The following is a 21,413-nucleotide window of genomic DNA, read 5'->3' on the forward strand; positions in this document are numbered from 1 at the left end:
ATAACGGATATGTCCGTCGAGGTTTAGTACCTGGGAGCAGTAGGTGACAGAGTTCCAGGGTAGGGACCTGGCCCTGGGACGTATGAGTTTCTCCTGTATTCCTACCCGCCGTCCAGTACGACAGCCATTGTAACTGCGCCGCCAGAAAGTACGATTCGAAGGAGGGGGCGCCTAGGCCCCCTTGTGTGGTGGGTAATTGCAGCTTAGTGAGGGCTATCCGATGTCTGTGCGTGCCCCAGATGAGTGAGCGGAGGCGCGAGTCCAGGTCTCGAAAAAAGGCCCTAGGTGGGATCACCGGTAGATTTGTGAAGTGGTACAGTAGATGGGGGACGACGATCATCTTTGCTATGGCCACCCGGCCTATCGGGGCCAGCGGGAGAGTCTTCCAAAATCCCACCGCCGATCTAATGCCGGCCAGCACGTTGCGATGGTTGCCCTCATATATGTCTGTAGGGGAGTGGTATAGGCGGATGCCGAGATATCGGGGGGGCGTGTGTGCTCCAGGATAGGCGCTGCGTTCCAATTCGCACCTCCAGCGGCACAAGGTTTGTGTGTAGTGGGTATAGTGTAGATTTGTCCCAGTTTACTTTAAGACCGGACGCCTCCACGAACTCCGTTAGGGTTGTCCAGAGGGGTGTGAGGTCCGTGGTGATATCACGGATATATATTAGGAGGTCGTCCGCGTACATGGAGACGCTATGGACGGTGTCCGCTATGGGGAAGCCCCATTCGGTACCCTCCTCACGCAATCGGATTGCCAGCGGTTCTACTGCTAGGGCGAAGATCAGGGGCGATAGTGGGCACCCTTGTCTCGTCCCCCTCTCCACCTTGAATGATGATGATATGTATAGGCCCAGTCGAATACGGGATGTGAGCGCGGTGTAGAGAAGCCTTGTATATGCGAGGAGGGTTGGACCTATCACTACTCGCTGCAACACAGCGAAAAGGTATGGCCAAGTAAGAGTATCAAAGGCTTTTTCGAGGTCTAAGATTAAGCAGACCGCGTTAGGGTGTGTATTTTCCACTTGATCCTGAATATGGAACAAGCGCCATATGTTTTGTGACGTATTTCTGCCGGGTACAAACCCACATTGATCCGGTTGGACTCAGGGTCGCAGAATTTGTTCATACCTCTCCGCCAGAATTTTCCCCAGTATTTTGCAGTCGGCCGAGAGGAGCGTGATTGGACGATAAGAAGACAACTACTGCGGGTCTCGGTGTGGTTTAAGGAACGTCACTATGACCGACTCGCGGAGGGAGCTGGGCAGTTCTCCCCTCTCTAGAGCAACAGCAAACATCTCAGTTAGGCGAGGAACTAGCAGGGGGGAGAAGGTGCTATAATACTCAAGAGGCAGACTGTCAAGGCCCGGTGACTTATTCTGCGCTAGTGCACAAATCGCGTGTGTGACGTCAGTCGGTGTTATTGTGGCGTCTAGGGTGTTTTTTTCTGTTTCTGAGATGTGCGGGATTGATAGGGGGTCCAGAAAGCGGCCGATCGCCTCCTGTCCGAGCTGTGACGGGGTGCGGTAAATTATAGTGTAATAATGCTGGAATGCAGTTAGGATGTCCATTTGGGATCGCACTAGATTACTGGAAGGGTCTATTATTTCGGTGATGGGTTTTGCTTCCGTGTCCTGTTTTGCTAGCCAAGCTAGGAGTGTGCCCGTTTTATCTCTTTCTTTATGCATTCAAGAGGCGTATGCTCTAAAGTTGTATTTGCGTAGGTCTGCCATGGCAGCAGCGTGCTGTGTTTTGGCTGCCGCTACTTGTGCTGCTATTGCAGCATTGGCATCTTTCTGTCGAGTGAGGGTGGCCAACTTCAGTTCTGTGGTGGTGAGTGTGCGTTCTAGTGTGCGTTTCACCCCTATTATTTGCTTAATGCATGCTCCCTGAGCCACTATCTTAAATGCGTCCCATTTGACCAATTTGGAGGAGGCCGTCCCCGAGTTGTTGGAAAAGTAGTCCTGTATGTCTTGCTCATGGTCGTGTTTGAACACTTGGTCTGTCAAACAGTCGCGTGGGAGGCGCCAAGTGGGCACCGGAGGGTGAGGGGGCCTCCATTGGATACGCAAAATGTGCGCATCGTGATCCGAAATCACGCAGCTTAGATAATCTGTGTGTTGTATTTTAGGAATCCGTGATGGGGAACATAAAAATCTATCCAATCGGACCCGTAGGTTATGTGGTATAGAATGAAATGAGTAGAGACGTGTCTGAGGGTGGTATGCTCTCCAAGCGTCTATTAGCGCCCAGTGTGTAACCCAACTTTGAAAGTGCTCCGTCTGCTTCGGTGCAGGTGAATGTGGTGGTGGTGGGTGGGATCTGTCCAGTGTAATGTTGAGCGCGCAGTTGTAGTCTCCCCCTAAGATCCATGGGATAGTCATGAATTGAGCTAACACCCCAGTAAGGGATTCCCAAAACTTGTCTTGGTCGATATTTGGGGCATATATGCTTCCCAATAGAATGGGTTGCCCGTCTAAGAGTCCCTCTAACAGTGCAAATCTTCCCTCTTTGTCCACCACTCTTCAGAGCTCTTGGAATGGGGTGCCCGGGCGAATCCAGACCAGCGCACCTCGTGCGTAAACGGAGTATGACGTGGCGCATATGGTGCCTCGCCATCTGGCCCATAGTTTGTTAATTTCTGGTGTTGTGAGATGGGTCTCTTGGAGGAACGCTATTTGTGAGCGTTGACGTTTGATGTAGGAGTAGACCGCGTACCGTTTGCGTGGCGTATGGAGGCTCCTTGTGTTCAAAGTCAGTACACTAACGTCTGTGCTCTGCATTTGGGTATGTGGTGAGCGGTACCTGCACCCTTAGGTGCGGTGAGGAGTGGCTGTGCTAAGAGTTCTGGCGGTGTCCTGGCCCTGCGCCCGTCAGACATGGAGGCTAGTGGCATCCACCCAAGGGTGGCGGCTAGCTTGTCACTGGCATTCCCTGGGGGTAAAGGGTAAGAGTTAACCAGGTCGGTGGAACCAGAAACTGGGGTGGGAAACTGTCTCAATACCTGGGACCTATCGGCGAGGCCGATACGTCCAAACTGACTCTCATAGAACTAGAGAGTGAACAATCGATACATGGGGGTGGCAGCGCTTGCCTGCGAGGCGGAGTCTCGATAGGGCATTTGTAGGATCAATGTTCGTCATCCGGTCGGTGAATCAACAAAAGTGTTGCGATGTATTTCATGGGTGTGGTGTATCGGGGTGCGGGAGTGTGTGTCCGCCAAACTTACCGTATACTTCTGCTCGTCAGCTCGTGTGTCATCAGTGCAGAGTGTCGGCAGTTTGTGGAGTGACCCGGGGCATGGTGACAGAGTAGGCTTTAGATTGAGTCTCGTCACTATCATCTTCTCCTTCCGACGAGAAAAGATGGGGGGCACAGTCTGTCTTCCCCCTGCGAGGTAGTCCCTAGATCCGTCACCGCCTGTAAGGCCTTGCGTCGCTCCTGTATGATTTGCTCCAGGTCCGAGGAGTCCAGGACACGACGTTCCGTTAACTCTCTCCTGCCCTGTAGTCTCCGAGTTTGTGATGACTGCCGGCCGCGCCGCCTGGTGAGCTGAGCCCTTTTCATCCACTCCCGAGTGGCCTCTGCTGCAGAGCTCTGTGCGCAGCGGTGGTCTGCCCAGTCACATGCTTCTTCGGCAGTGGAGAAGCAATGGGTGGTGCCAACGTGGATAACTTTCAGACGGGCCGGGAATAATAATGAGTATTGTATGTTGTTAGCCCGCAGTCGGCGTTTCACCTCCAGGAACGATGATCTTTGTTTCTGCACCGCCCGTGCATAGTCAGGGAAGACCATGATATGCTTGTTTTCCACCTGTAGGGGGCCCGCGTTTCTGGCGGCCCTGGGCACCGCGTCGCGGTCTTGGAAGTGTAGAAATTTAGCTAACAGCGGCCGAGGCGGGGCGCCGGGTGGCGGTCTGCGGGCTGGAACTCGGTGGGCTCGTTCTATTGAGAAGAAAGCTGTGCGTTCGCAGGTGGGGTGAAAGATTTGCCCCAGGCCTCCATGTACGCAATTGGATGCGCCTCTTCGACTCCCTCCGGAAGGCCCAGGACGCGGATGTTGCAGCGCCGCGAGCGCCCCTCCAAATCATCCATACGCTCCTCCACGGCCGCCAGGCGGACCAGCGCAGACCGCATCGTCTTTTGTTGCTCAATGACGGTGGGTTGTAGGTCTGCCATTGACTTCTCGCCATCCTTTACCCTGTCGGCCAGCTTTCTATGATCGTCTCGGATGAGACTAATGTTCGTGGCGTGGGCGCCGAGATGCTCCTCCATGGAGACCCTTGAAAGTTCGATGGCCGCTAGCACTTGATCCAGTTTGTCCGAGATGGTCGGGTCTGGCTGGGTGGTGGAGAACCTGGCCAGAGTATGAGTGCGCAGCAGGTTCTCCGGTGCAGTTTCCGGGACCGTCGCCTGTTGTGTGGCTCTGGACTTCCCCATGTCGCCGTTTGAGATGAGGTTCGTCGTGCTCAGAGTAGTTGGCGGATGGAGCGTAGTCGGCCCGGTGTCGTTGCGTGGCCCAGTTATCTTTCCGGTCGGCCGTTTGGTGTAAGGGGCATAGTGTGTCCGCAGGTCCCCACCGCCCCGGTGGGGCGTCATTTCCGTGCGCCCTAGTACATGTGGTGTATGGTATTTGGGCTCACCGATTTTCCCAACTTCTGTCTCTCCCAATTCGTGTCTTTATCCCAATAGCCCTCGCTGGGTATAAGGCCCTGCGCCCTCAGAGCCGCACTGCTGGGTTCTGGCTGGTATGCGTGCTGCTGGTGGGTAGTGCCTAGGACCTGTGCCGGGGGGCGTGTCAGGCCCGTGTCCGCTGCCAGTGTGGGACAGGCTTCAGTGTGCCCACCGATCACCCTGCACCCTTACAGTCTCCATGTTAGGGTCAGGCAAGGACAGTCTCTAGGTATGGCCATCACTTGGGTGCTGCAGGGGGCTGGGGGGCATCCACGCTACCAGCGCCAGTAGGGTTGGAGCTAGTCCCCGCCTCTCACCTACCGCCATTCCCTTGAAGATCTCTCGGGGATCCTTTCTCGGTGATCCGGCTCTTCCCACCTCGTGGGCGCCATTTTGGAGTCAGGCGGACTCGGCGCGACAAGGCCCCATGTGATGTGCCGGGGCGGATGGCCCCAGCGATCCGTTTCCCGGCAGCTGGACACACGCGAAGACAAAGACTGGCTCGGCCGCCACTCCCGGTGCGTGCCCTGGGTTCCTGCCGCTCAGGTGAGGTATTGCTGTCCAAGGCCCTGGACTGCCGCTGATCGTCCTCGGCCCTCTCTGCAGCCCGTCGTATAGGTGACGGCCGGCGGGATGCGATCCCAGGCAAGGGTGCGCCGTCTTGCCCCGCCGCCGTCGAGGCAAACCACCGAGTGCTCCTCTCCGCCGGTGTCGCGCTATTCGGTGGCCGGGCCCAGACGCGCCGCAGTAAAGGGTAGGTGCGGGTGGACGCCATCTTGCCGTCGGGCCCCGGGGCGAACAAGCTCCGATAATCACTGCAGGTTCCGCAATACTCAGGCGTTCGCGGGCGCCATCATGCGCAGCTCCTGTTCCGACACCCATGGAGATGGCTGGGGGTCGGATTTGACGATGTGGTGCTGCCTGTTTGTCTGCCCGATCGCGGAGCCTCAGCAGAGCGCGTCTGCCATCGTAGCCTGCTTGGCCCCGCCCCCGCAGAGACTGAAGTTCTTTTATTTGAAAACAACCCCTCTATCTGTACCGATAGTTGGTGGCCTGTCCAACTTGGTCCTTTACACACACCAGTGTCTAAAGCCAAGATCCTAGGAGTCATCTTCAATACTAAACTATCATGTGGACCACAGACTAACTTTATCACTTATGCCTGTTTCTTTATCCTCAATATCTTGAGAATAGTACTATCCTCAATCCCTATTGATCTCAGGAAAACTGTGGTATCCATACTTATTTCATATAGACTGGATTACTGCAATGCTCTGATTACCAGTGCCTCTAAACATAATATCCAAAAGCTGCAGATTATTCAAAATGCAGCAGCAAGAGCACTCCTAGGAATCTCTAAATTTGATTCTGCTTCCAAAGCCCTATTCCATCTGCACTGGGTACCGATAGCAAAACGGATCCAGTTTAAATCACTCAGCATTGCTTTTAAATCTTTGAACAATCTGGGGCCAACGCTGTTGGCAAACTATCTTACGCCATATATCCCAACAAGGTCCCTTGGGTCAGCTGAGCTTGGAAATCTGGTTGTCCCTAGAGTAAGTAGGGCCAGGTGGGGTGACAGGAGTTTCACTACAACTACAGCCAAACTGTGGAACTCTCTGCCAACCTCACTTAAAAAAGAGACTAAGCTGTTAAAAACATGGCTCTTCCAGGCATACATTTTAATCCACTCCAGTCAGGTCCATATGTTTTGAGGGCAGCGCCTAGACACCTTAGGGTATTTGTCGCGCTTTAGAAATTTTTCATTATCATCATCAGACTCCTGCATTAATTCCTTCATCTCCCCCCTCAGTGCACAACCACCAGTGCAGCCCCAACTCAGCATCAGCGCGGCATCACCTCAGCACGGCACCATGTGAGCACCAGAGTAGCACCACCTGAGCACCAGTGCAGCACCACCACCTCAGCATGGCTCAGCACCACAGCATCACTCAGCACTAACTCAGCATCACTCGCACAACCTCAGCATCACTTGCACCACCTCAGTATCACCTGATGATCACCTCCTCACCAGCACACCACCACCACCACCTCAGCATCACTTAGCACCACCTGAGTATCATTCAGCATCACCTGAGTATCAACTCTGTACCAGCACACGATCACCTCAGCACCACCCGCCACCACCTAAGCCTGTGTCGGAATCTGGCATCTGTTGTTTTTTCCCTAGTGTCCATCCTCTGCTCGTGTTGTAATTCATGTACTTTTCCCCAACCTCCACCCTCCCGTTGTTTATGTCCCTCCAAAAAAAAAACATAATAAAAGCTATAACAAGCGAGCATTATAATAGTCAGGAAGGACAAAAAAAGTAGAAGACATTTTTTATGTCAATTTTTTTTTTTAATAGTCGTTCAGTTGTACATAATGTCTTCTTGGTTATATTTGAGGTAACAAAAATAATTATAGCACTTTTTTATTATAACTTTTTAACATGCTGCACCGAAAGCCCAATGCTCTACATCATAGCTTAAAGACGTTGACAAAGCCAATAGCTCTAAGATTCCAAAGGCGAGACCTATAAGCTATGCAAATGCTTGTTGGCTTTGCTATCTCTAACCAGGCTTTTGGTTCCACTCCAGCTACCAAAACTATTCTACGCTCACCTGGGAGCTGCCTGTTCTCTCATGTCTCATTCAAAGAAGATCTCTGTTTCTGGGCGAAACCATTTGCAGTTGTCATAAAAGGACTATAATGCTGTGGTGAGGACCCTTAGTGAATACTTCAGCCAACAGGATGTGGATTATAAACCCATAATGCTCAGACAGGTAGTGCATTTGCCGGGGGTATACAAACAGCCATTTCATGCCAGATGCAAGGAACTGGCGAGCCATGTGGGCTGGTCAGTTCAGATGAACAGTAACATGCCTCGCTAATCCTCCTGATGTTCTGTCACAAACTCACATTTTTAGATTGCTAGGCATCTCCTTAGCCAGTATCCTTGACCTTGGGGAACTGTTTAATCGTTTCAGAGCAAGAGTTGCTTCATTAAAAGGAACTTTCTCCAGCATGTCTATCAAGCAGCAACTTGGATCGAGAGTAGATCAATTTATTGTGTGCATCTCAGTAGAGGCAATGATAAACAGAGGGGAGCAAAACTTGGCAAGAACTAATACACAACTATCCATGGTTAGAGCACGGACACTGTGGTAGAACGATTGCTGCAATACGGTCTTTGCCCTGCAAAGGTGCACACGTGATTACTATGTAACAGAGCGAATAATCAAATCACAGTTTACCAAACAATCTGCACAAGCACAGCCATGCACAATCTACATAACATGCATAAACCAGCAATCAATGACCCTACGAAGGCTCTTCTTGCTCTAGTGCCATTACTCAGAGGAGCTTCTTATCTGTAGTAGGAGTGAATTGCACGTGAGCAAGGACACTTCATAGATGCAAAATCCTAAACCAAGGACTGTAACATAACGTGCTTTTGCGCACTGTGGTGCCACAACATAGATGACAGACAGCTCTACATGGAAATCTCCTCACTAGACAACATACACCGGTTAAATTCCACCCTCAAAGAAGTCCAACACTGGCTATCTCGTAACCACCTAAAACTCAACCAAGACAGAAATTCTTCTCATATCAAAGACAGAACAATCTCCCCAGATGCAAGAATGGATAAACTCCTTAGATGCTCTCAACTGTAACCTAACCCTAGCTTACTCCGTCAAATCTCTGGGAATTATACTGGACCCCAAATTGATCATGAACGATCATATAAAGAATAGTGCAAAGAATGCCTCCGACAACCTGAAACTTCTAAACAAAATCAAACCCTTCTTACCGCCAGATGATCTTAAATCTGCCACTCAAGCGATGGTGCTGTTTAGATTGGACTACGGGAACTCCACCATCACAGGCACAGCTAATTCCCACCTTGCACCCCTTAGAACCACTCTCAGTTCAGCAACCAGAATGGTCACTGAAATAAAAAAAATATGACCACATAACCCAAGCCCTAAAAGAACTGAAGTGGCTCTTGATTGAAGCTCCCTGCAGCTTCAGAACTGCTCGTCTTGCTCACAAAGCTCTTCATACTGGAAAACCAGCTTACCTCGCTTTAAAACAAAAAATTGCAGGTCAGGCGAGAAACCTGAGAAGCTCAAACACCCTACTACGCATTCCGCCTAAAGCCCACAAACAAAAAACACTGTCACGCTCTTTCTCGAGCAATGCCCCTAAAATCTGGAACTTCGCACCAGTACATATTAGAACAAACCCTTCCTTCAAGAGACAACTAAAGGACTTCCTACTAAACCGGCATCTCAACTAGCGGGTCATGTATTATCCGATTGGACATACTCTCTACTCCAAGTCCTCCCTATACCTCTTCCTTGTTATCTTTCCTCTCTCATGCTCAACCACTGGTTTGATCCGGTGGGACTCAGCTGCTCTGTATATACTTGTTATCTTCGATGTGAACATTTTCTGTTGTAAAGTGCTCTGATACCCTTGGGTCTAGCTATTGTTATATAAAACTCTTAAATTAATAAATAAATACAAGAAATCAAGGTCATACCCATAGAACAATACTAAAGGCTCTAACCATACCCTGACAGAGTAGAATGCCTTAAAAAATGTATGCTTGTGTTTAACCACTAAGAGGGACTTTCAAGACATAAAATTCAACATGGTAAAACTTAGTCATTGAAACGATATTGGTGATTGAGGCTGGAACAGACATCTTGGTGAGTTGTGGTTGCGGCCTCAAAGAGGCATTACAGCGGATTCAAGTTGTACTCCCATTGGCGCATTTGGGCAAGACGACATGCGGGGTGAGTTTCTGTTGCTGTCTGGGGTATGATGCTTCCATTTCAACTACTACTACACTTTTTTGACATATTGTAGCACTGAAGTTGCAGTCGTCCCTCATACAATCCAAGGTGGCGGTAATAGGGAAAGTCAAAGGCTTTACTCCATTAGTCCACAATAAACATCGCCAAGAAGGTAAAACCACTCTTGCAGGTCAGGAAATGTGTATACATGAGACCCCAAAAAGGCTAATGTGTGGGAGCTGTACTTCACCTGTACTATTTATGGCATGGTTCTCTAGGTTGACCTGAAATGCTGGATACCATCAGCTACATCCTGAAATGAAATGCATAATGACATTCTCCAACACGCTGAACCATATCAATAAAGAGGCCAAGATGGGATGTTGTTGAAATCAAAATTGTTTCAATATGTCATTCATGAAATTGTGGTTGACCTGGAAGGGTTGAATGTTAGTGACCCCAACCTCAAACTGAGAAATGGATTTTCCAATAACAGAAAGCCTAATATGCTATGAAACTGTGCCCTGATTCAAATAGCACTGGACATTTTCTGTCACAGACAACCTTGCAAGCCACTCAGGCTGATTTCTAGGAAGGAGAATAAATTAGCATATTGGAATAATTGTAGACAGTGCAGTGCTGAAAGGTGACTAAACTGATGGACTTTAGTTAGACAGTGCTAGTAGACCAGTGCTTGTATTTGGCTGTCTAGGTGTAACAAGCTTGAGCCTTCCACTGGGATCCCATCCCTGATTGGTAGGGTTTGCTGTTCTGTGCACAGTGAGGTGGGTGGGGTGCAGGGGTTGTACATGACTTGGAATGAGTACTTTTGTAAATGGAGAAATGTTTGGATGATCAGCCTTGGGGTAGTCGAACCAGTGAATGGAGGTTCAAGGTCACTTGGAATTGGTTACTATAGAGGTACATACGAAACTGATGGTGCCCACACAATTGCTATTACCTCTTTTTGGATATGAAATATCCAATCTTGCCTATGGAAACCCTGCCCATTCTTCGCTCTCTGTCAAATGCAGAAGTACTGACCCTGAACAATTAGTGTTAACTTTTACTTCTTGCTAAGTGGGTGGTCAAGATTCCTAACCATGGTGGTTGCTGAGAAGGCTCCGTCCTTGGTTTCCTGAAATTCTTTCTAGGCATAGAAGAAATAGGCCATACTGCTTTAAAGTAGGGTACTTCAAACTTGTGTGTTTGTTTTCTATGCGGGACTTAGTGTGGCATTTATAAAGTTTGAATGCTGCACTAAATCTCCCTGATGCCTGTATTCGAGCCTCACCAGTGTCTCATACACGAGGCCATGGTTCCGCTAGCAGGGGGAACCACTGCTATGTTTTCCCTGCTTGAGTTCCAACTGAGCAGCTGCAGGCCTCCAGCACACTCTGCACCCAGTTTCTGTCCACACCCCATCACTAACCCGAGACTGCACCTGCCTCATCATGGCTGTATTTGGGCATACACATCTATACCATGGTCTCTAAGGGTCAGCCTGACATATTATGACCGTACTAGGGATATGACTGCAGCTGGGCATCTGATGACTGTAAATTGAAATGTGATGGATGTAAATAAGCATGTGGTGGATGCACCAGGACATTAGGAGGCTGTATTTGTCCTACAATGACTTCATACCTATTTAATATGTGATTGGATATAAAAATAAGAACTTTAACTTCTTTAGTAACGTGTAGACAGATTTAATTTACTCCGATAAGGCCCTCGTGCTAAAGGGTATGCTATTCCACTCTATAAAGTAATCCGAGACTAGGCGGGGTTCATATTTCAAATTATGTCTCTTTGTGTAACGTTATCGTAGGAGGCACTAGAAAGGCATGCAGTGCCACTGTTTGGTAATTGGACTCACCTGTGCATCGTATTTTATCGTTCTCTAAATGTGATTGGCAAATAAGTGATTTAGCATTCTCTATTTTAAGGCACAGGCTACGTTCAGCGATGCTTCTGCCTATTTTTCTGAAGAGGAGTGGAGTCTCTTGCAAGAATGGCAGAGGGAATTGTACCGGAATGTGATGAAGGAAATTCACCAAGCTTTGATTTCACTAGGTAACGATGCAATTGTCTCACATCGCTCTTTGATGTTATATTGTGCACTATGCCTATCTTGTTATTTTAGTGTTATACGATATTGTTTGATTATCTGCCTTAATTCTCTCCTGAAAAAATGCAAAAAGTTATAGAACTCTAATTATGCTACTTACAGAAAAATGTGAAAAAGTCACTTTACTAATCACACTACTTCAAACAATGAAATGATTTTTGTAAATTCTGCCCAAACTCAGAGTTAACAAAATACAATGTTGTCCATCCCACCAGGAATACTGTGGGAGAACTGTCTTCAGACACTGGTACCACCGAGAAGACACACTGCTTTATCCCTGTAGTGAAGTGTAGCTGCACCTCCGGTACCTGCATGCCTTTCCTTTCTTACTCTCCTCCTTTCTTCCTTAAATCCTTGCATCCCTTCATTTTCTCTGTCCTTTCTCTATTCCTTTCCCCTTCCCTTCACCCCTTCCTTTCGCCATACTTTCCTTTTTTCTTTCTTTTCTTTTCTTCCTTTCTTCTTTCTCTCTCTTTTTTACCCCCTTTTGTCCTCCCTCCCTCCCTCCCTCCCACCCTTCTTTCTTTCTGTTCTTCCTGTCTACAGCAAAGTAAGGTCCATCCGCAGAGTGCCAAGAACCTTTGGGAGGTTGCAGATCAGCCTCATCAATCCTCCAGGACAATTCCCCAGGGTAGACGCCCTTGAAAACTGAGGTCGCTGTATGGGCCTGCTATTTGGGACATTCCTATATTGATGGTTGGACACAGTATTGGGATTGCAGCATTGTGCTTAGACTTAAAGTAAATGGACAGACACAAAAGCCGGAGAAACAGAAATGGGTTTATCTCAGAAAGTAGAACCATGAAATTGAGCAAATTAAAGAACTCTGAAGAGAGTAACCTATGGTCTCATGTAAACGGAAAATACCACTGCACTTTAATGCCACATGCAGTGTAATTGGATGGTCGCTCACTGAAAACATGATTTTTCTGTGGGTTTTTGTAGAGTGCTACAAAGCAGGAGTAGTCGTTTCACGGGTCTGTGGGAATGGAGGGGGACTAGAGGGTCATAAAAAGGCAGAGGGGCAGCTGGAATGATCACAGACCAAGGTAAAGGGCAACGAGCCAGAGAAAGACGTCTGCAATGGTGGAAGAGCCTTGAGTTAAAGGACTATAATTTCAGCCAGTCTTAGGCGTCTGTCTGGTGAGGTGAAAGCTTCTAAAAAGGTACCTAAGCTCTTGTCCCTCTTTTCTGCGTTTCGTTGCATCCCAGATTCACACCAGATATGTACTGTACATACATATATACAATTGAGAAGGATCTCATTACTCAGATGTCACTGGAGGTAAATTAACATAGCATTTGATGTAAAGGAGTAGGCGGTTCCGGGTGCCAGATGCCTCCTTCCTCCCTGGACGCAAACCCCTAAAGCAGTTAAATACTGCTTTTGACAGATCTCAGTTGCATCAGGAAGAAACCCCTGCAATCTACCCAGTCCATGTGACTTGTCAGAGCTACAGAACATACCTCATGCAAGTAAGATGGTTTACCCGCCCTAAGACCCGAGAAGAGGTTTAAGAGGTTGGGTACTCCTTGTTTCTTTGATTGTGAATGTTATAGAAAAAGATGGCATGCTTTAATTACCTGTAAGCGTTTGCCAGCACGTTTTGCTGTAGCTAGCTATATGCCAATGAGCTTTTTCAAGGTGTCCTTTGTCATGTATGTGTATTCTTCAGATGTGAATAGGTTTGTGTAAATGTCTAAGCTAAGAGAGACGATTTCTGGCTTAGGAGATCGTAAAGATTAGTCTGATGTCAGTCATAGGACCGGTGCCCTTTCAGGTCCATTCAAAACCCCCAGCCAGTTCCTTTGTCAGTATTCCAATCGGGTGTCATCAGTATGGTCATTTTCTAAAGACCGTTTTGCCATTAATTGTCCGTTGAGAAAAAGCTGTGCGGTAGTGCACTAAATTTGCTCCTAAGAAACTCCCGCCAGACTGGGAAAGCCCACTCCAGGCGGCCATCTCCTTTTATCAATGCTGTGTCCCCTCCCATCAGTACCTAAGATGGCCACCAGACATCTTCGTCATATGAGTGCCTATCTATACCAAGAGGGGTAATCCTCTGCAGCACTCTGACACTGGGGAAATAATCAGGCCTTTTTTCCGAAATCGGCCATTCACAGCTCACGAGGGTGCACATTGCTAAGGGACTAAGCTGTTGGTAGTTTTGCAGTGTCAGGTTCATTGAGACGATACAGATAGGATACGTATACATTTATCATATTATCCATTTTTAGTCTCTACATATGTAAAAATAGTTGACTTACAAGAGCAGAGGGTGATTGGATCCAAACCGATATCTGTCACTTCAGTATATCCTCGCCTGCTTCATTATTCCCTCTTTAGGCTCAAACTACAGCCTATCCTACATCCTAGCAAACATGCCTAACCTAGGGACTCGTTACCCACAACTCATCACACAGTGAGAACGTTCACAGAAACACTTAGTAACGTTCACGAAATATTGCTGAAATTTAAACTGATGCCAGTATTCTGTGGTGTGCCTAGTAGCAAATAAACAACCAAGTTAAGGAATTGCCGCATGGCAATGTGGCTCGGAAATCTGGATTCTGTAAGCTGCCCAGTAATGGGAACTTTCCTGACCCAATGTACAATCCTACCATCTATCTCATTTGAGTCATGTTCGGACAAAGAGAAGTGATGAGAGGGGACAGAGTAGGGATCACAGTAGAATGACTACGAAATGGGACACGAGAAAAATGGGACAGTAGTAAATAAGGTACTCTGAATTTTGTCCTCGAAAACTGAATGAAGAGCAACAGAGTTTAAGACTGTGACAGCTGGGCAATATTGCCAAGTCCAGGAGATTCTAGGCGATGTTAAAAAAACAAGACGAGCACTCCTGCATAGAGAAGTCCAACCTCTGACAACGGTTGAAGTGATTAGTTGCTTCCAGCCCATGTCTCCGCCTGCTTCTCTTTTTGAGTCCGAAAGTGGCCTTTATTTTCATGGTCATAGCCTCATTTCTAGATAAAGCATGGCCACTCTTCCGAAGTTACCAACGTTGGTAATCCTGGTTTAAGATAATCCTCAGAGGTTTTTAATGCATTATACTTCATAGTTCATCAAACCCAAAGTAAAATTTAGGAAGGAAATGTAAACCTGGCAAGATGATTTGTGAAAGACTAAACATTTTGTAAACCCAACGTTATTGCATATGGTAATGCAAAATGAATCATTACTTCAGTTGCGACAAATAGTGAGGTAATACCCTCAATGCACCATCTGCCCGAAGCAAGAACAAAACACATCAAACCAGATTGACCACTACAGTCATGGAACCTTCGCACAGCCTGGGGCATGTTTGCCAACCTCTTTTTGGCTTTTTCTTTTAAAACGGAGTCTGTGAGCTCATCATCATTCTTAAGTGTCCCATCACCAGTGACTAAAATTCTGCATCTTTGTTCCTCAGCAGATCATTAAACATCAGTGTCTGTGCATTCTAAACACGGCTTTATGTCTGCCTGCAGAAGCAGGCTTATTCTGTATTCGCTTCCAAGTAATAGCATAGCACAGATTATTCAGTAAGTCCAGTAATGAGGCAGAACATTGGTAAAATCGCTTCTATTCCCACCCTCCTCTGGTCTCCCACGACAGCCACATTCTAGACAGGTGATTGGTCTCCTGGCAGCCGTTGCCAAGGGTCACAGCCATAGTCTGTCTTGTCAACTGTTTTGGGTGTACCTCTGCTATTCATGAAGGGCAAGTAACAGCCAGTGTAAGGCAGAATCCATAAATATTTCCTATTCACCTGCCTCTTTTCCAGTTCTAGCATCAATACAGGGTGCAACCTTTTAATTGCTCACTTAAACCCAAAGTGTTCAAATGGGACCTCCTCATCCTCAGGGTGATCAGGGACATATCCTCTCAGAATGGCCCCACATGCGTAGCAACCCTTTGCTCATTTCATTGTGGCCTTAGCGGCACCTTTTTTGGCCCATGTAGTAGAAAGAGTGGATCGTTGCGGAGATCGAGGATTTGATAGACATTTTTAAGCTTGGGCCGCTACATGACCTGCCCGATGCCAAAGGGTTAGAAGTGTAATTAGACAAAAATGTTTAGAAAATTGAAATTTAGAGAGTTTAACCTTTATCTTCAGACAGCTATAAAAGTCCAGATTGGTGAGATCGTACTTCTTAGCAACAGCTGAAAAAGGAAGCGGATTACAATTGACATCATAAAGATCCTGAATAGTTGTAATACCTTTAGAGGCTCACACTTAAGCAAGGTTAGAGTCAAGAACAAAGATGAGTTGTGAGTTAAACCAAAAAGATGCCCCTCTGAAATTAGGAAAGCAGACCTCGAGTCGCTTATCCAAGATTTTTAACGCACCTTCAGTATCAGAAAGACTACTTTGGGAATATAACGTAACAAATTTTGACATTGAGATGAAGGGCGACAGATTATAGGGGTAACAAAGATGACGCTCAATATGTAACCATAGAGGAGAGTTGTATGAGTCTGGAGTGAACTAGACAGCCCCTTGAGACACTAGGAAGGCCGTTTGATAAAAGTTACATCCACCTAATGTAGTAGGTTTCCTGAGAAATCTATAAGAGATCCTTGCTCATTTATCATTCCAAAGGAACTGTGAGGTGAGGCTATCAAGCTCTTGGAAGAAGCCTTTAGGGGGAGCATAGAGGATAAAAAATTAACTATCAGAGTGATCATCATTTTGAGTGTTTGAAGTCTATCCCAGCAAGAGATATATTTAGGAGACCAGCAAGAAAGAAGATCTTTAACTTTTGTAATCGTATGCGATTCATTATAAAGCAGCAGAATACTCTCCCAATCCCAAACTCCACTGCAAGCAGCATTCAATATGATCTGCTACTTACAATAAGAGGGGGAAAGGGGATTGGGACACAATAAATAAGAGAGACTACCACTGGACATGCCACTTCCTTACGCTACTCTACTGGTTTCTACTGAGCGACTTATATGGCACCTGAAAATATAAAACAATGTTTACTATAAGAGATTAGTAGTCTTCAAAAATACTCTGTAGAATTGAATTATTTTGTCTTTTTCTTTTGTAAACCTTCCAATTGTCTCGTGAAACTTTTAACAAGTCTTTTACTGAAAGCATTGAAATATCATTTAGTGTATTCTTGTCAGGAAATTACTTGAAGATTTCTAAATATTGCTGTCATCACTCACAGTTGCGCTAACTGACTGAGTTGGTTATATTCAAGTGAGGAATCATCCAAAAAATACTTCGCGTCAAAACCTTACCAAAATAATCCTGCTTCCAAATGCCCTGCGCAGATACTCTGGAAAGCTGTTCTGTCACAGCCAAAAATCGCTACTCTCAATGACGAAACCAACTCGCAACTGCTTAGCGGGTTCAGTCTGGTTAATTGAGCAGCCGTCTAAGATTAACACTACTCGATGAAGTGGATTTCTCCTCAACGAGGAAGCGCCAAACAGGAAAGCTACTCTCTTCATGTAAAACTACAGTTGAAGTGCGCATCATGCATAGAGTGAGAACGCGATAACAGATCCACTTCATTCTCAAAATAGAAACTAGACTGCAAACTCTTGAACTGACTTCTTCTCTGCTGCCGCCATCTTGGATTTCAAACATGAAGGTCCGTGAATCCATTTTAAAAACCATTAAAAAAATCTCAAAGACAGAGAACCTTGAAGACTTCCAAAAGGGTATTTGAAACTTTTGAAATAAACTAATATTGGGAGCAAACGCTTTATCTTAAATGCTGTATTAGCTTGCAGGACTCTGACAGTACCCCCCACCAAGGACTCATCTCTACTACTCTTTGGTTTTTTAGGATGTGTCTTATGAAATTCTCGCACCAACCGATGGGCATGTAAATTTGCTTGAGGCTCCCAGGATCACTCCTCTGGGCTGAAACCTTTCCAGTCGACTAAATAGAACAATTTTCCTCTTACTTTTCTAACATCAAAAATCTGTTTTACTACAAATTCTTCTCTAGAATTAATCTGAACTGGATTGGGTGGAGTTATTTTTCTTAAACCCATGGACTTCTTTTGATCAATGACACATGAAACACTGAGTGTATCTTCAGTTTTGATGGGAGTTTTATCGTTACTGACATTGGGTTCATCATTATTTCCACCAGGAAGGTGCCCAAAAATCTTGGCTGAAATTTTCTGTTACCCTTCAGGCGTAAGTGTCGAGTGAATACCCAAACCTTATCTTCCTGAATATAGACTGGATTTTCTCTCCTTTTCTTACCTGCCTGTTTTTTATAAGAAGTCTTAGCCCATACTAAATGAGTGGTTGCTTTCTGATAAAGCTGTTGTAGATTCTTTACTAATGTTTCAAGTGCTGTTACTGAACTTTGCTATTTTCCGAACAACATACTTGTATGTTGACCTGAGTTTAAAAAGAAGGGAGAGGACCCAATGGAAGTATGTACTGCATTATTTTAAGCAGATTCAGCTGCCCAAATTAAATTTGCCCAATCTCCCTCTTGTTCAATCAAATAAAGACGCAAGTATTGTTCCAGTTCTTGGTTTAACCTCTGTTTGCCCATCAGTCTCTGGATAGAAACGAGTGGACAATCGAGATTCCAGTCCCAACCTTTTCAAAAAAGCCTTCCAAAAATGAGGATTACATTTTGGCCCTCAATCTGAAATCACCACCCTGGGAACCCCATGAGCTCTTACTACATGTGGAGTAAATAGTGAGACCAGCTGAGATGCTTTAGAAATTGATTTAAGAGGAACACAATAACATCATCTAAGAAAAGCTGTCTACCACCTTCTCTTTAATACACTGGTCACAAGTAGTTTCAAATTGTCTCTCGTGAGCTTCTTGACTCAACTACCAGAAATCTCTCTTTATTAATTCTAAAGTATTTTTTTATACCCTTGTGCCCAGCCAATGGATTCTCATGAAAATGCTAGATCATTTGTTGAAGATCCTCATTAGATAAATACAAAGCTCCTAGAAAGTAAGGCATTCCATCTTTCAACTCTCTTCCTTTTCCAATCTAACATTTCTTTCGTTGAGAAGGACCTCTTGATTTTGTCTTCTAAATCGGAATATTGAATTGTTCCTATCATCTTTTCTTCAGGAATAATCATTTTTTTTCCCAGGACTTGATTGTCTTCTCCAGGATTCAATCGAGACAAAACATCTGCCTTTCTAATTGCAACCCCTGGTTTATAAGTTAGTACAAAGTTAAAATCTGCAAAAAAACAATGACCATCTCAATTGTCTAGGTGTGGGAGTATGAGCTGATTTGAGAAACTGTAAATTTCTATGATCGGTGAACACTGTAACTTCATATCTTAACCCTTCAAATAATGTCCCCACTCTTGAAAAGCATCCTTGACTGCCAATGGCTCCTTATTGGCTATTGAATAGTTGATCTTAGCAGGTGTAGTTGACCTGTATCTTCATGTCTTTGAGACAATATTCGTCCAGTTGCCAAATTTGAAGCATCTGCTTCCACATAAAATGGTTCTTCTGGATTTGCATGTAACAGCACTGAAGCAGTTGTAAACACTTCTTTGAAGAAACTGAAGGCCTTCTTGATTTCATAATTCCCAACAAAATTTTCTTTCTTTCTTAAAAATGAGGAAAAAAATGTCTATAAAAATTGGCGAATCCAATAAAACTTTGTATCTCCTTTACATTTTTTGCTGTCAGACAATCTTTGATTGCTCTTATCTTGGCTTCATCCATGGATACTCCATCTGGAGAAATGACAAGTCTAAGAAATTCTGCACGATCCGGGTGAAAATCACGTTTCCAATTTGACATACAAATAATTCTCCAATGATTTACTGTAGATTACCCACACATGCTGAAAATGTTCTTTTCAAATTTTCTGAAAAGATAAGAATATCATCTATGTAAACTACAGCAAAACTATCCAAAATTTCCTTTAAAATATCGTTCACAAAATGCTGGAATGCAGCCGGAGCATTGCACAATCCAAAGGGCATGACCTGATATTCAAATAATCCAAATCGTGTTCGGAAGGCAGTTTTCCATTCATCTCCCCCTGCAATTCGCTCAGATTCAATTTTGTGTGAATTCAGGCTTCTTTGACTTGATCTAATAATTCAGAAATTAATGGCAAAGGGTATAAATTTTTTACTAGTAACCTGATTTAAAGCTCTATAATCAATACAAGACCTGAGCTTTCCATCTTTTGAAAGGAATAAAAAATAAAGGAGAAGAAAACCGGTGACTAAGATGGATGAATAAAACCATTTGCCAGATATTTATCCAAATATTGTTTCAAATAGAGATTTTCTGCTTCAGTAAGAGCATATATCCCACTGCAAGAGGCCCCTGGTTCCAATTCTATCTTGCAATCATAATCCCGATGTGGGGGTAATTTCTCAGCTTCCTTCTCATCAAAGACTGATGCCAAATCTTGATATTCTTCAGGAATTTCTAGTGATTCTATGGCACAAACCATCTGAGAATGACTGGCCAAAATTGTCGGTTGTGATAATCTGGTTTCTTCTAAACTCAAATTTGTACAATGACTTTTACAGTATTCTGAATTAATTTCCACTGTTCTATTAGCCAAATCAATCTTGGCATTGTGCTCGGTGAGCCAAGGTAAGCTCAAAATGATCTGAAACTGTGGTGCATCAATAGGACCAAACTGTAATACACTCTGATGTTGTTCTGGACCAACCAATACAATTTTCTCTGTGTCTTCCGTGATGGGACCTGAAGAAAGATTTGTTCTATTAACGGCTCAAACTGACTCTGGTTTCTTTTTCTTGAGAAAATGAATTCATACAGCCTTAGCAAACTTGATATCACAGAAATGACCAGTGGCTCCCGAATCAATCATTAATAAGATTCCAGTCACTTTAGATTTTCCAAATTTAATCAAACAAGATACAGTAAGATGTGGAACAGATGGCTGAAGTGTATTTACTACATGTATATCTGGAGTCATCTTATCTGAAGCACCCACCAGAGCAACTCCTTGTATTGATGGGGCCTGTCTTTTGCCAAAGAGTTACTCTTAGGTTTCTTTTGACACAGCTTGACAAAGTGACCTGAATTGCCACAATACATGCATAATTTCCCAATTCTTCTTTTCTCTTGCTCTTCTTTAGTCGTTGGTCCTCGAACTGAACCAATTTGCATTGGTTCTTCTCCAACACTTGTCTCTGTGATTTTCATCAAATCTGATCTAATTAAAACATGGAGGAACATGTTGGAAATCCCTACTACGTTCACTTTTACATTCAATCAAACGATGGCCAATTTGCAATACCAAATCTATTAGTTCTGAAACATCCGTGGGTCTTTTTGGAATTTGAGCTAATCTCTCTTTTAATTAATCTCTTAAACCTCTTTAGAAAATTGCCTCTCTCTTTGCTTCTGGCCAATTAGTTTCAACTGGTAATTTATTAAACTGAGCCAGATATGCTATAAAATCTCTATTTTCTAGTTTCAATTCCAAAAGCTCTTTATCAGTAGCTTGAGATACTGAACGACGATCAAAAATACGCAAACATTCTCTCTTAAAATCTTCAAAACTATAGTGAATTGGATCATTACGATTGACCACGGGCATAAACCAGGCTGCCGCATCGCCACTCAAGTAAGACAACATAAAAAGCCAATTTTGATTGCTCTTCAGTAAATACAATGGGTCTAAATAAGAAGTGTAAGGAACGCTGGCACCTATATGGATCCCCACTAAACCTCTCTGGAGCCGCCAATGGAATAATTGTTGAAATGGCATGAATTAGTTGAGTGGACAATTCAGCAGATGATGGGGATGGAATGAATTGCCAAGTTTTTAAATCTT

General features: G+C 45.0%; 1 protein-coding gene across 8 annotated transcripts in view; it reads left to right on the forward strand.

Moving 5' to 3' along the window:
• LOC146861679 (zinc finger protein 10-like) overlaps positions 1–21,413 on the forward strand; it is a 495,345-nt gene that overhangs the window by 60,767 nt on the left and 413,165 nt on the right. For all 8 annotated transcript variants that reach the window (XM_085646037.1, XM_085646041.1, XM_085646038.1 and 5 more), the window contains exon 2: positions 11,431–11,557. In XM_085646037.1, coding sequence (XP_085502163.1) covers positions 11,431–11,557 — 127 coding nt within the window. The remainder of the gene's footprint in view (positions 1–11,430; positions 11,558–21,413) is intronic.

Source organism: Triturus cristatus, chromosome 3_1 (genome assembly GCF_964204655.1).
Source record: "Triturus cristatus chromosome 3_1, aTriCri1.1, whole genome shotgun sequence".
Taxonomy (NCBI): Eukaryota; Metazoa; Chordata; class Amphibia; order Caudata; family Salamandridae; genus Triturus; species Triturus cristatus.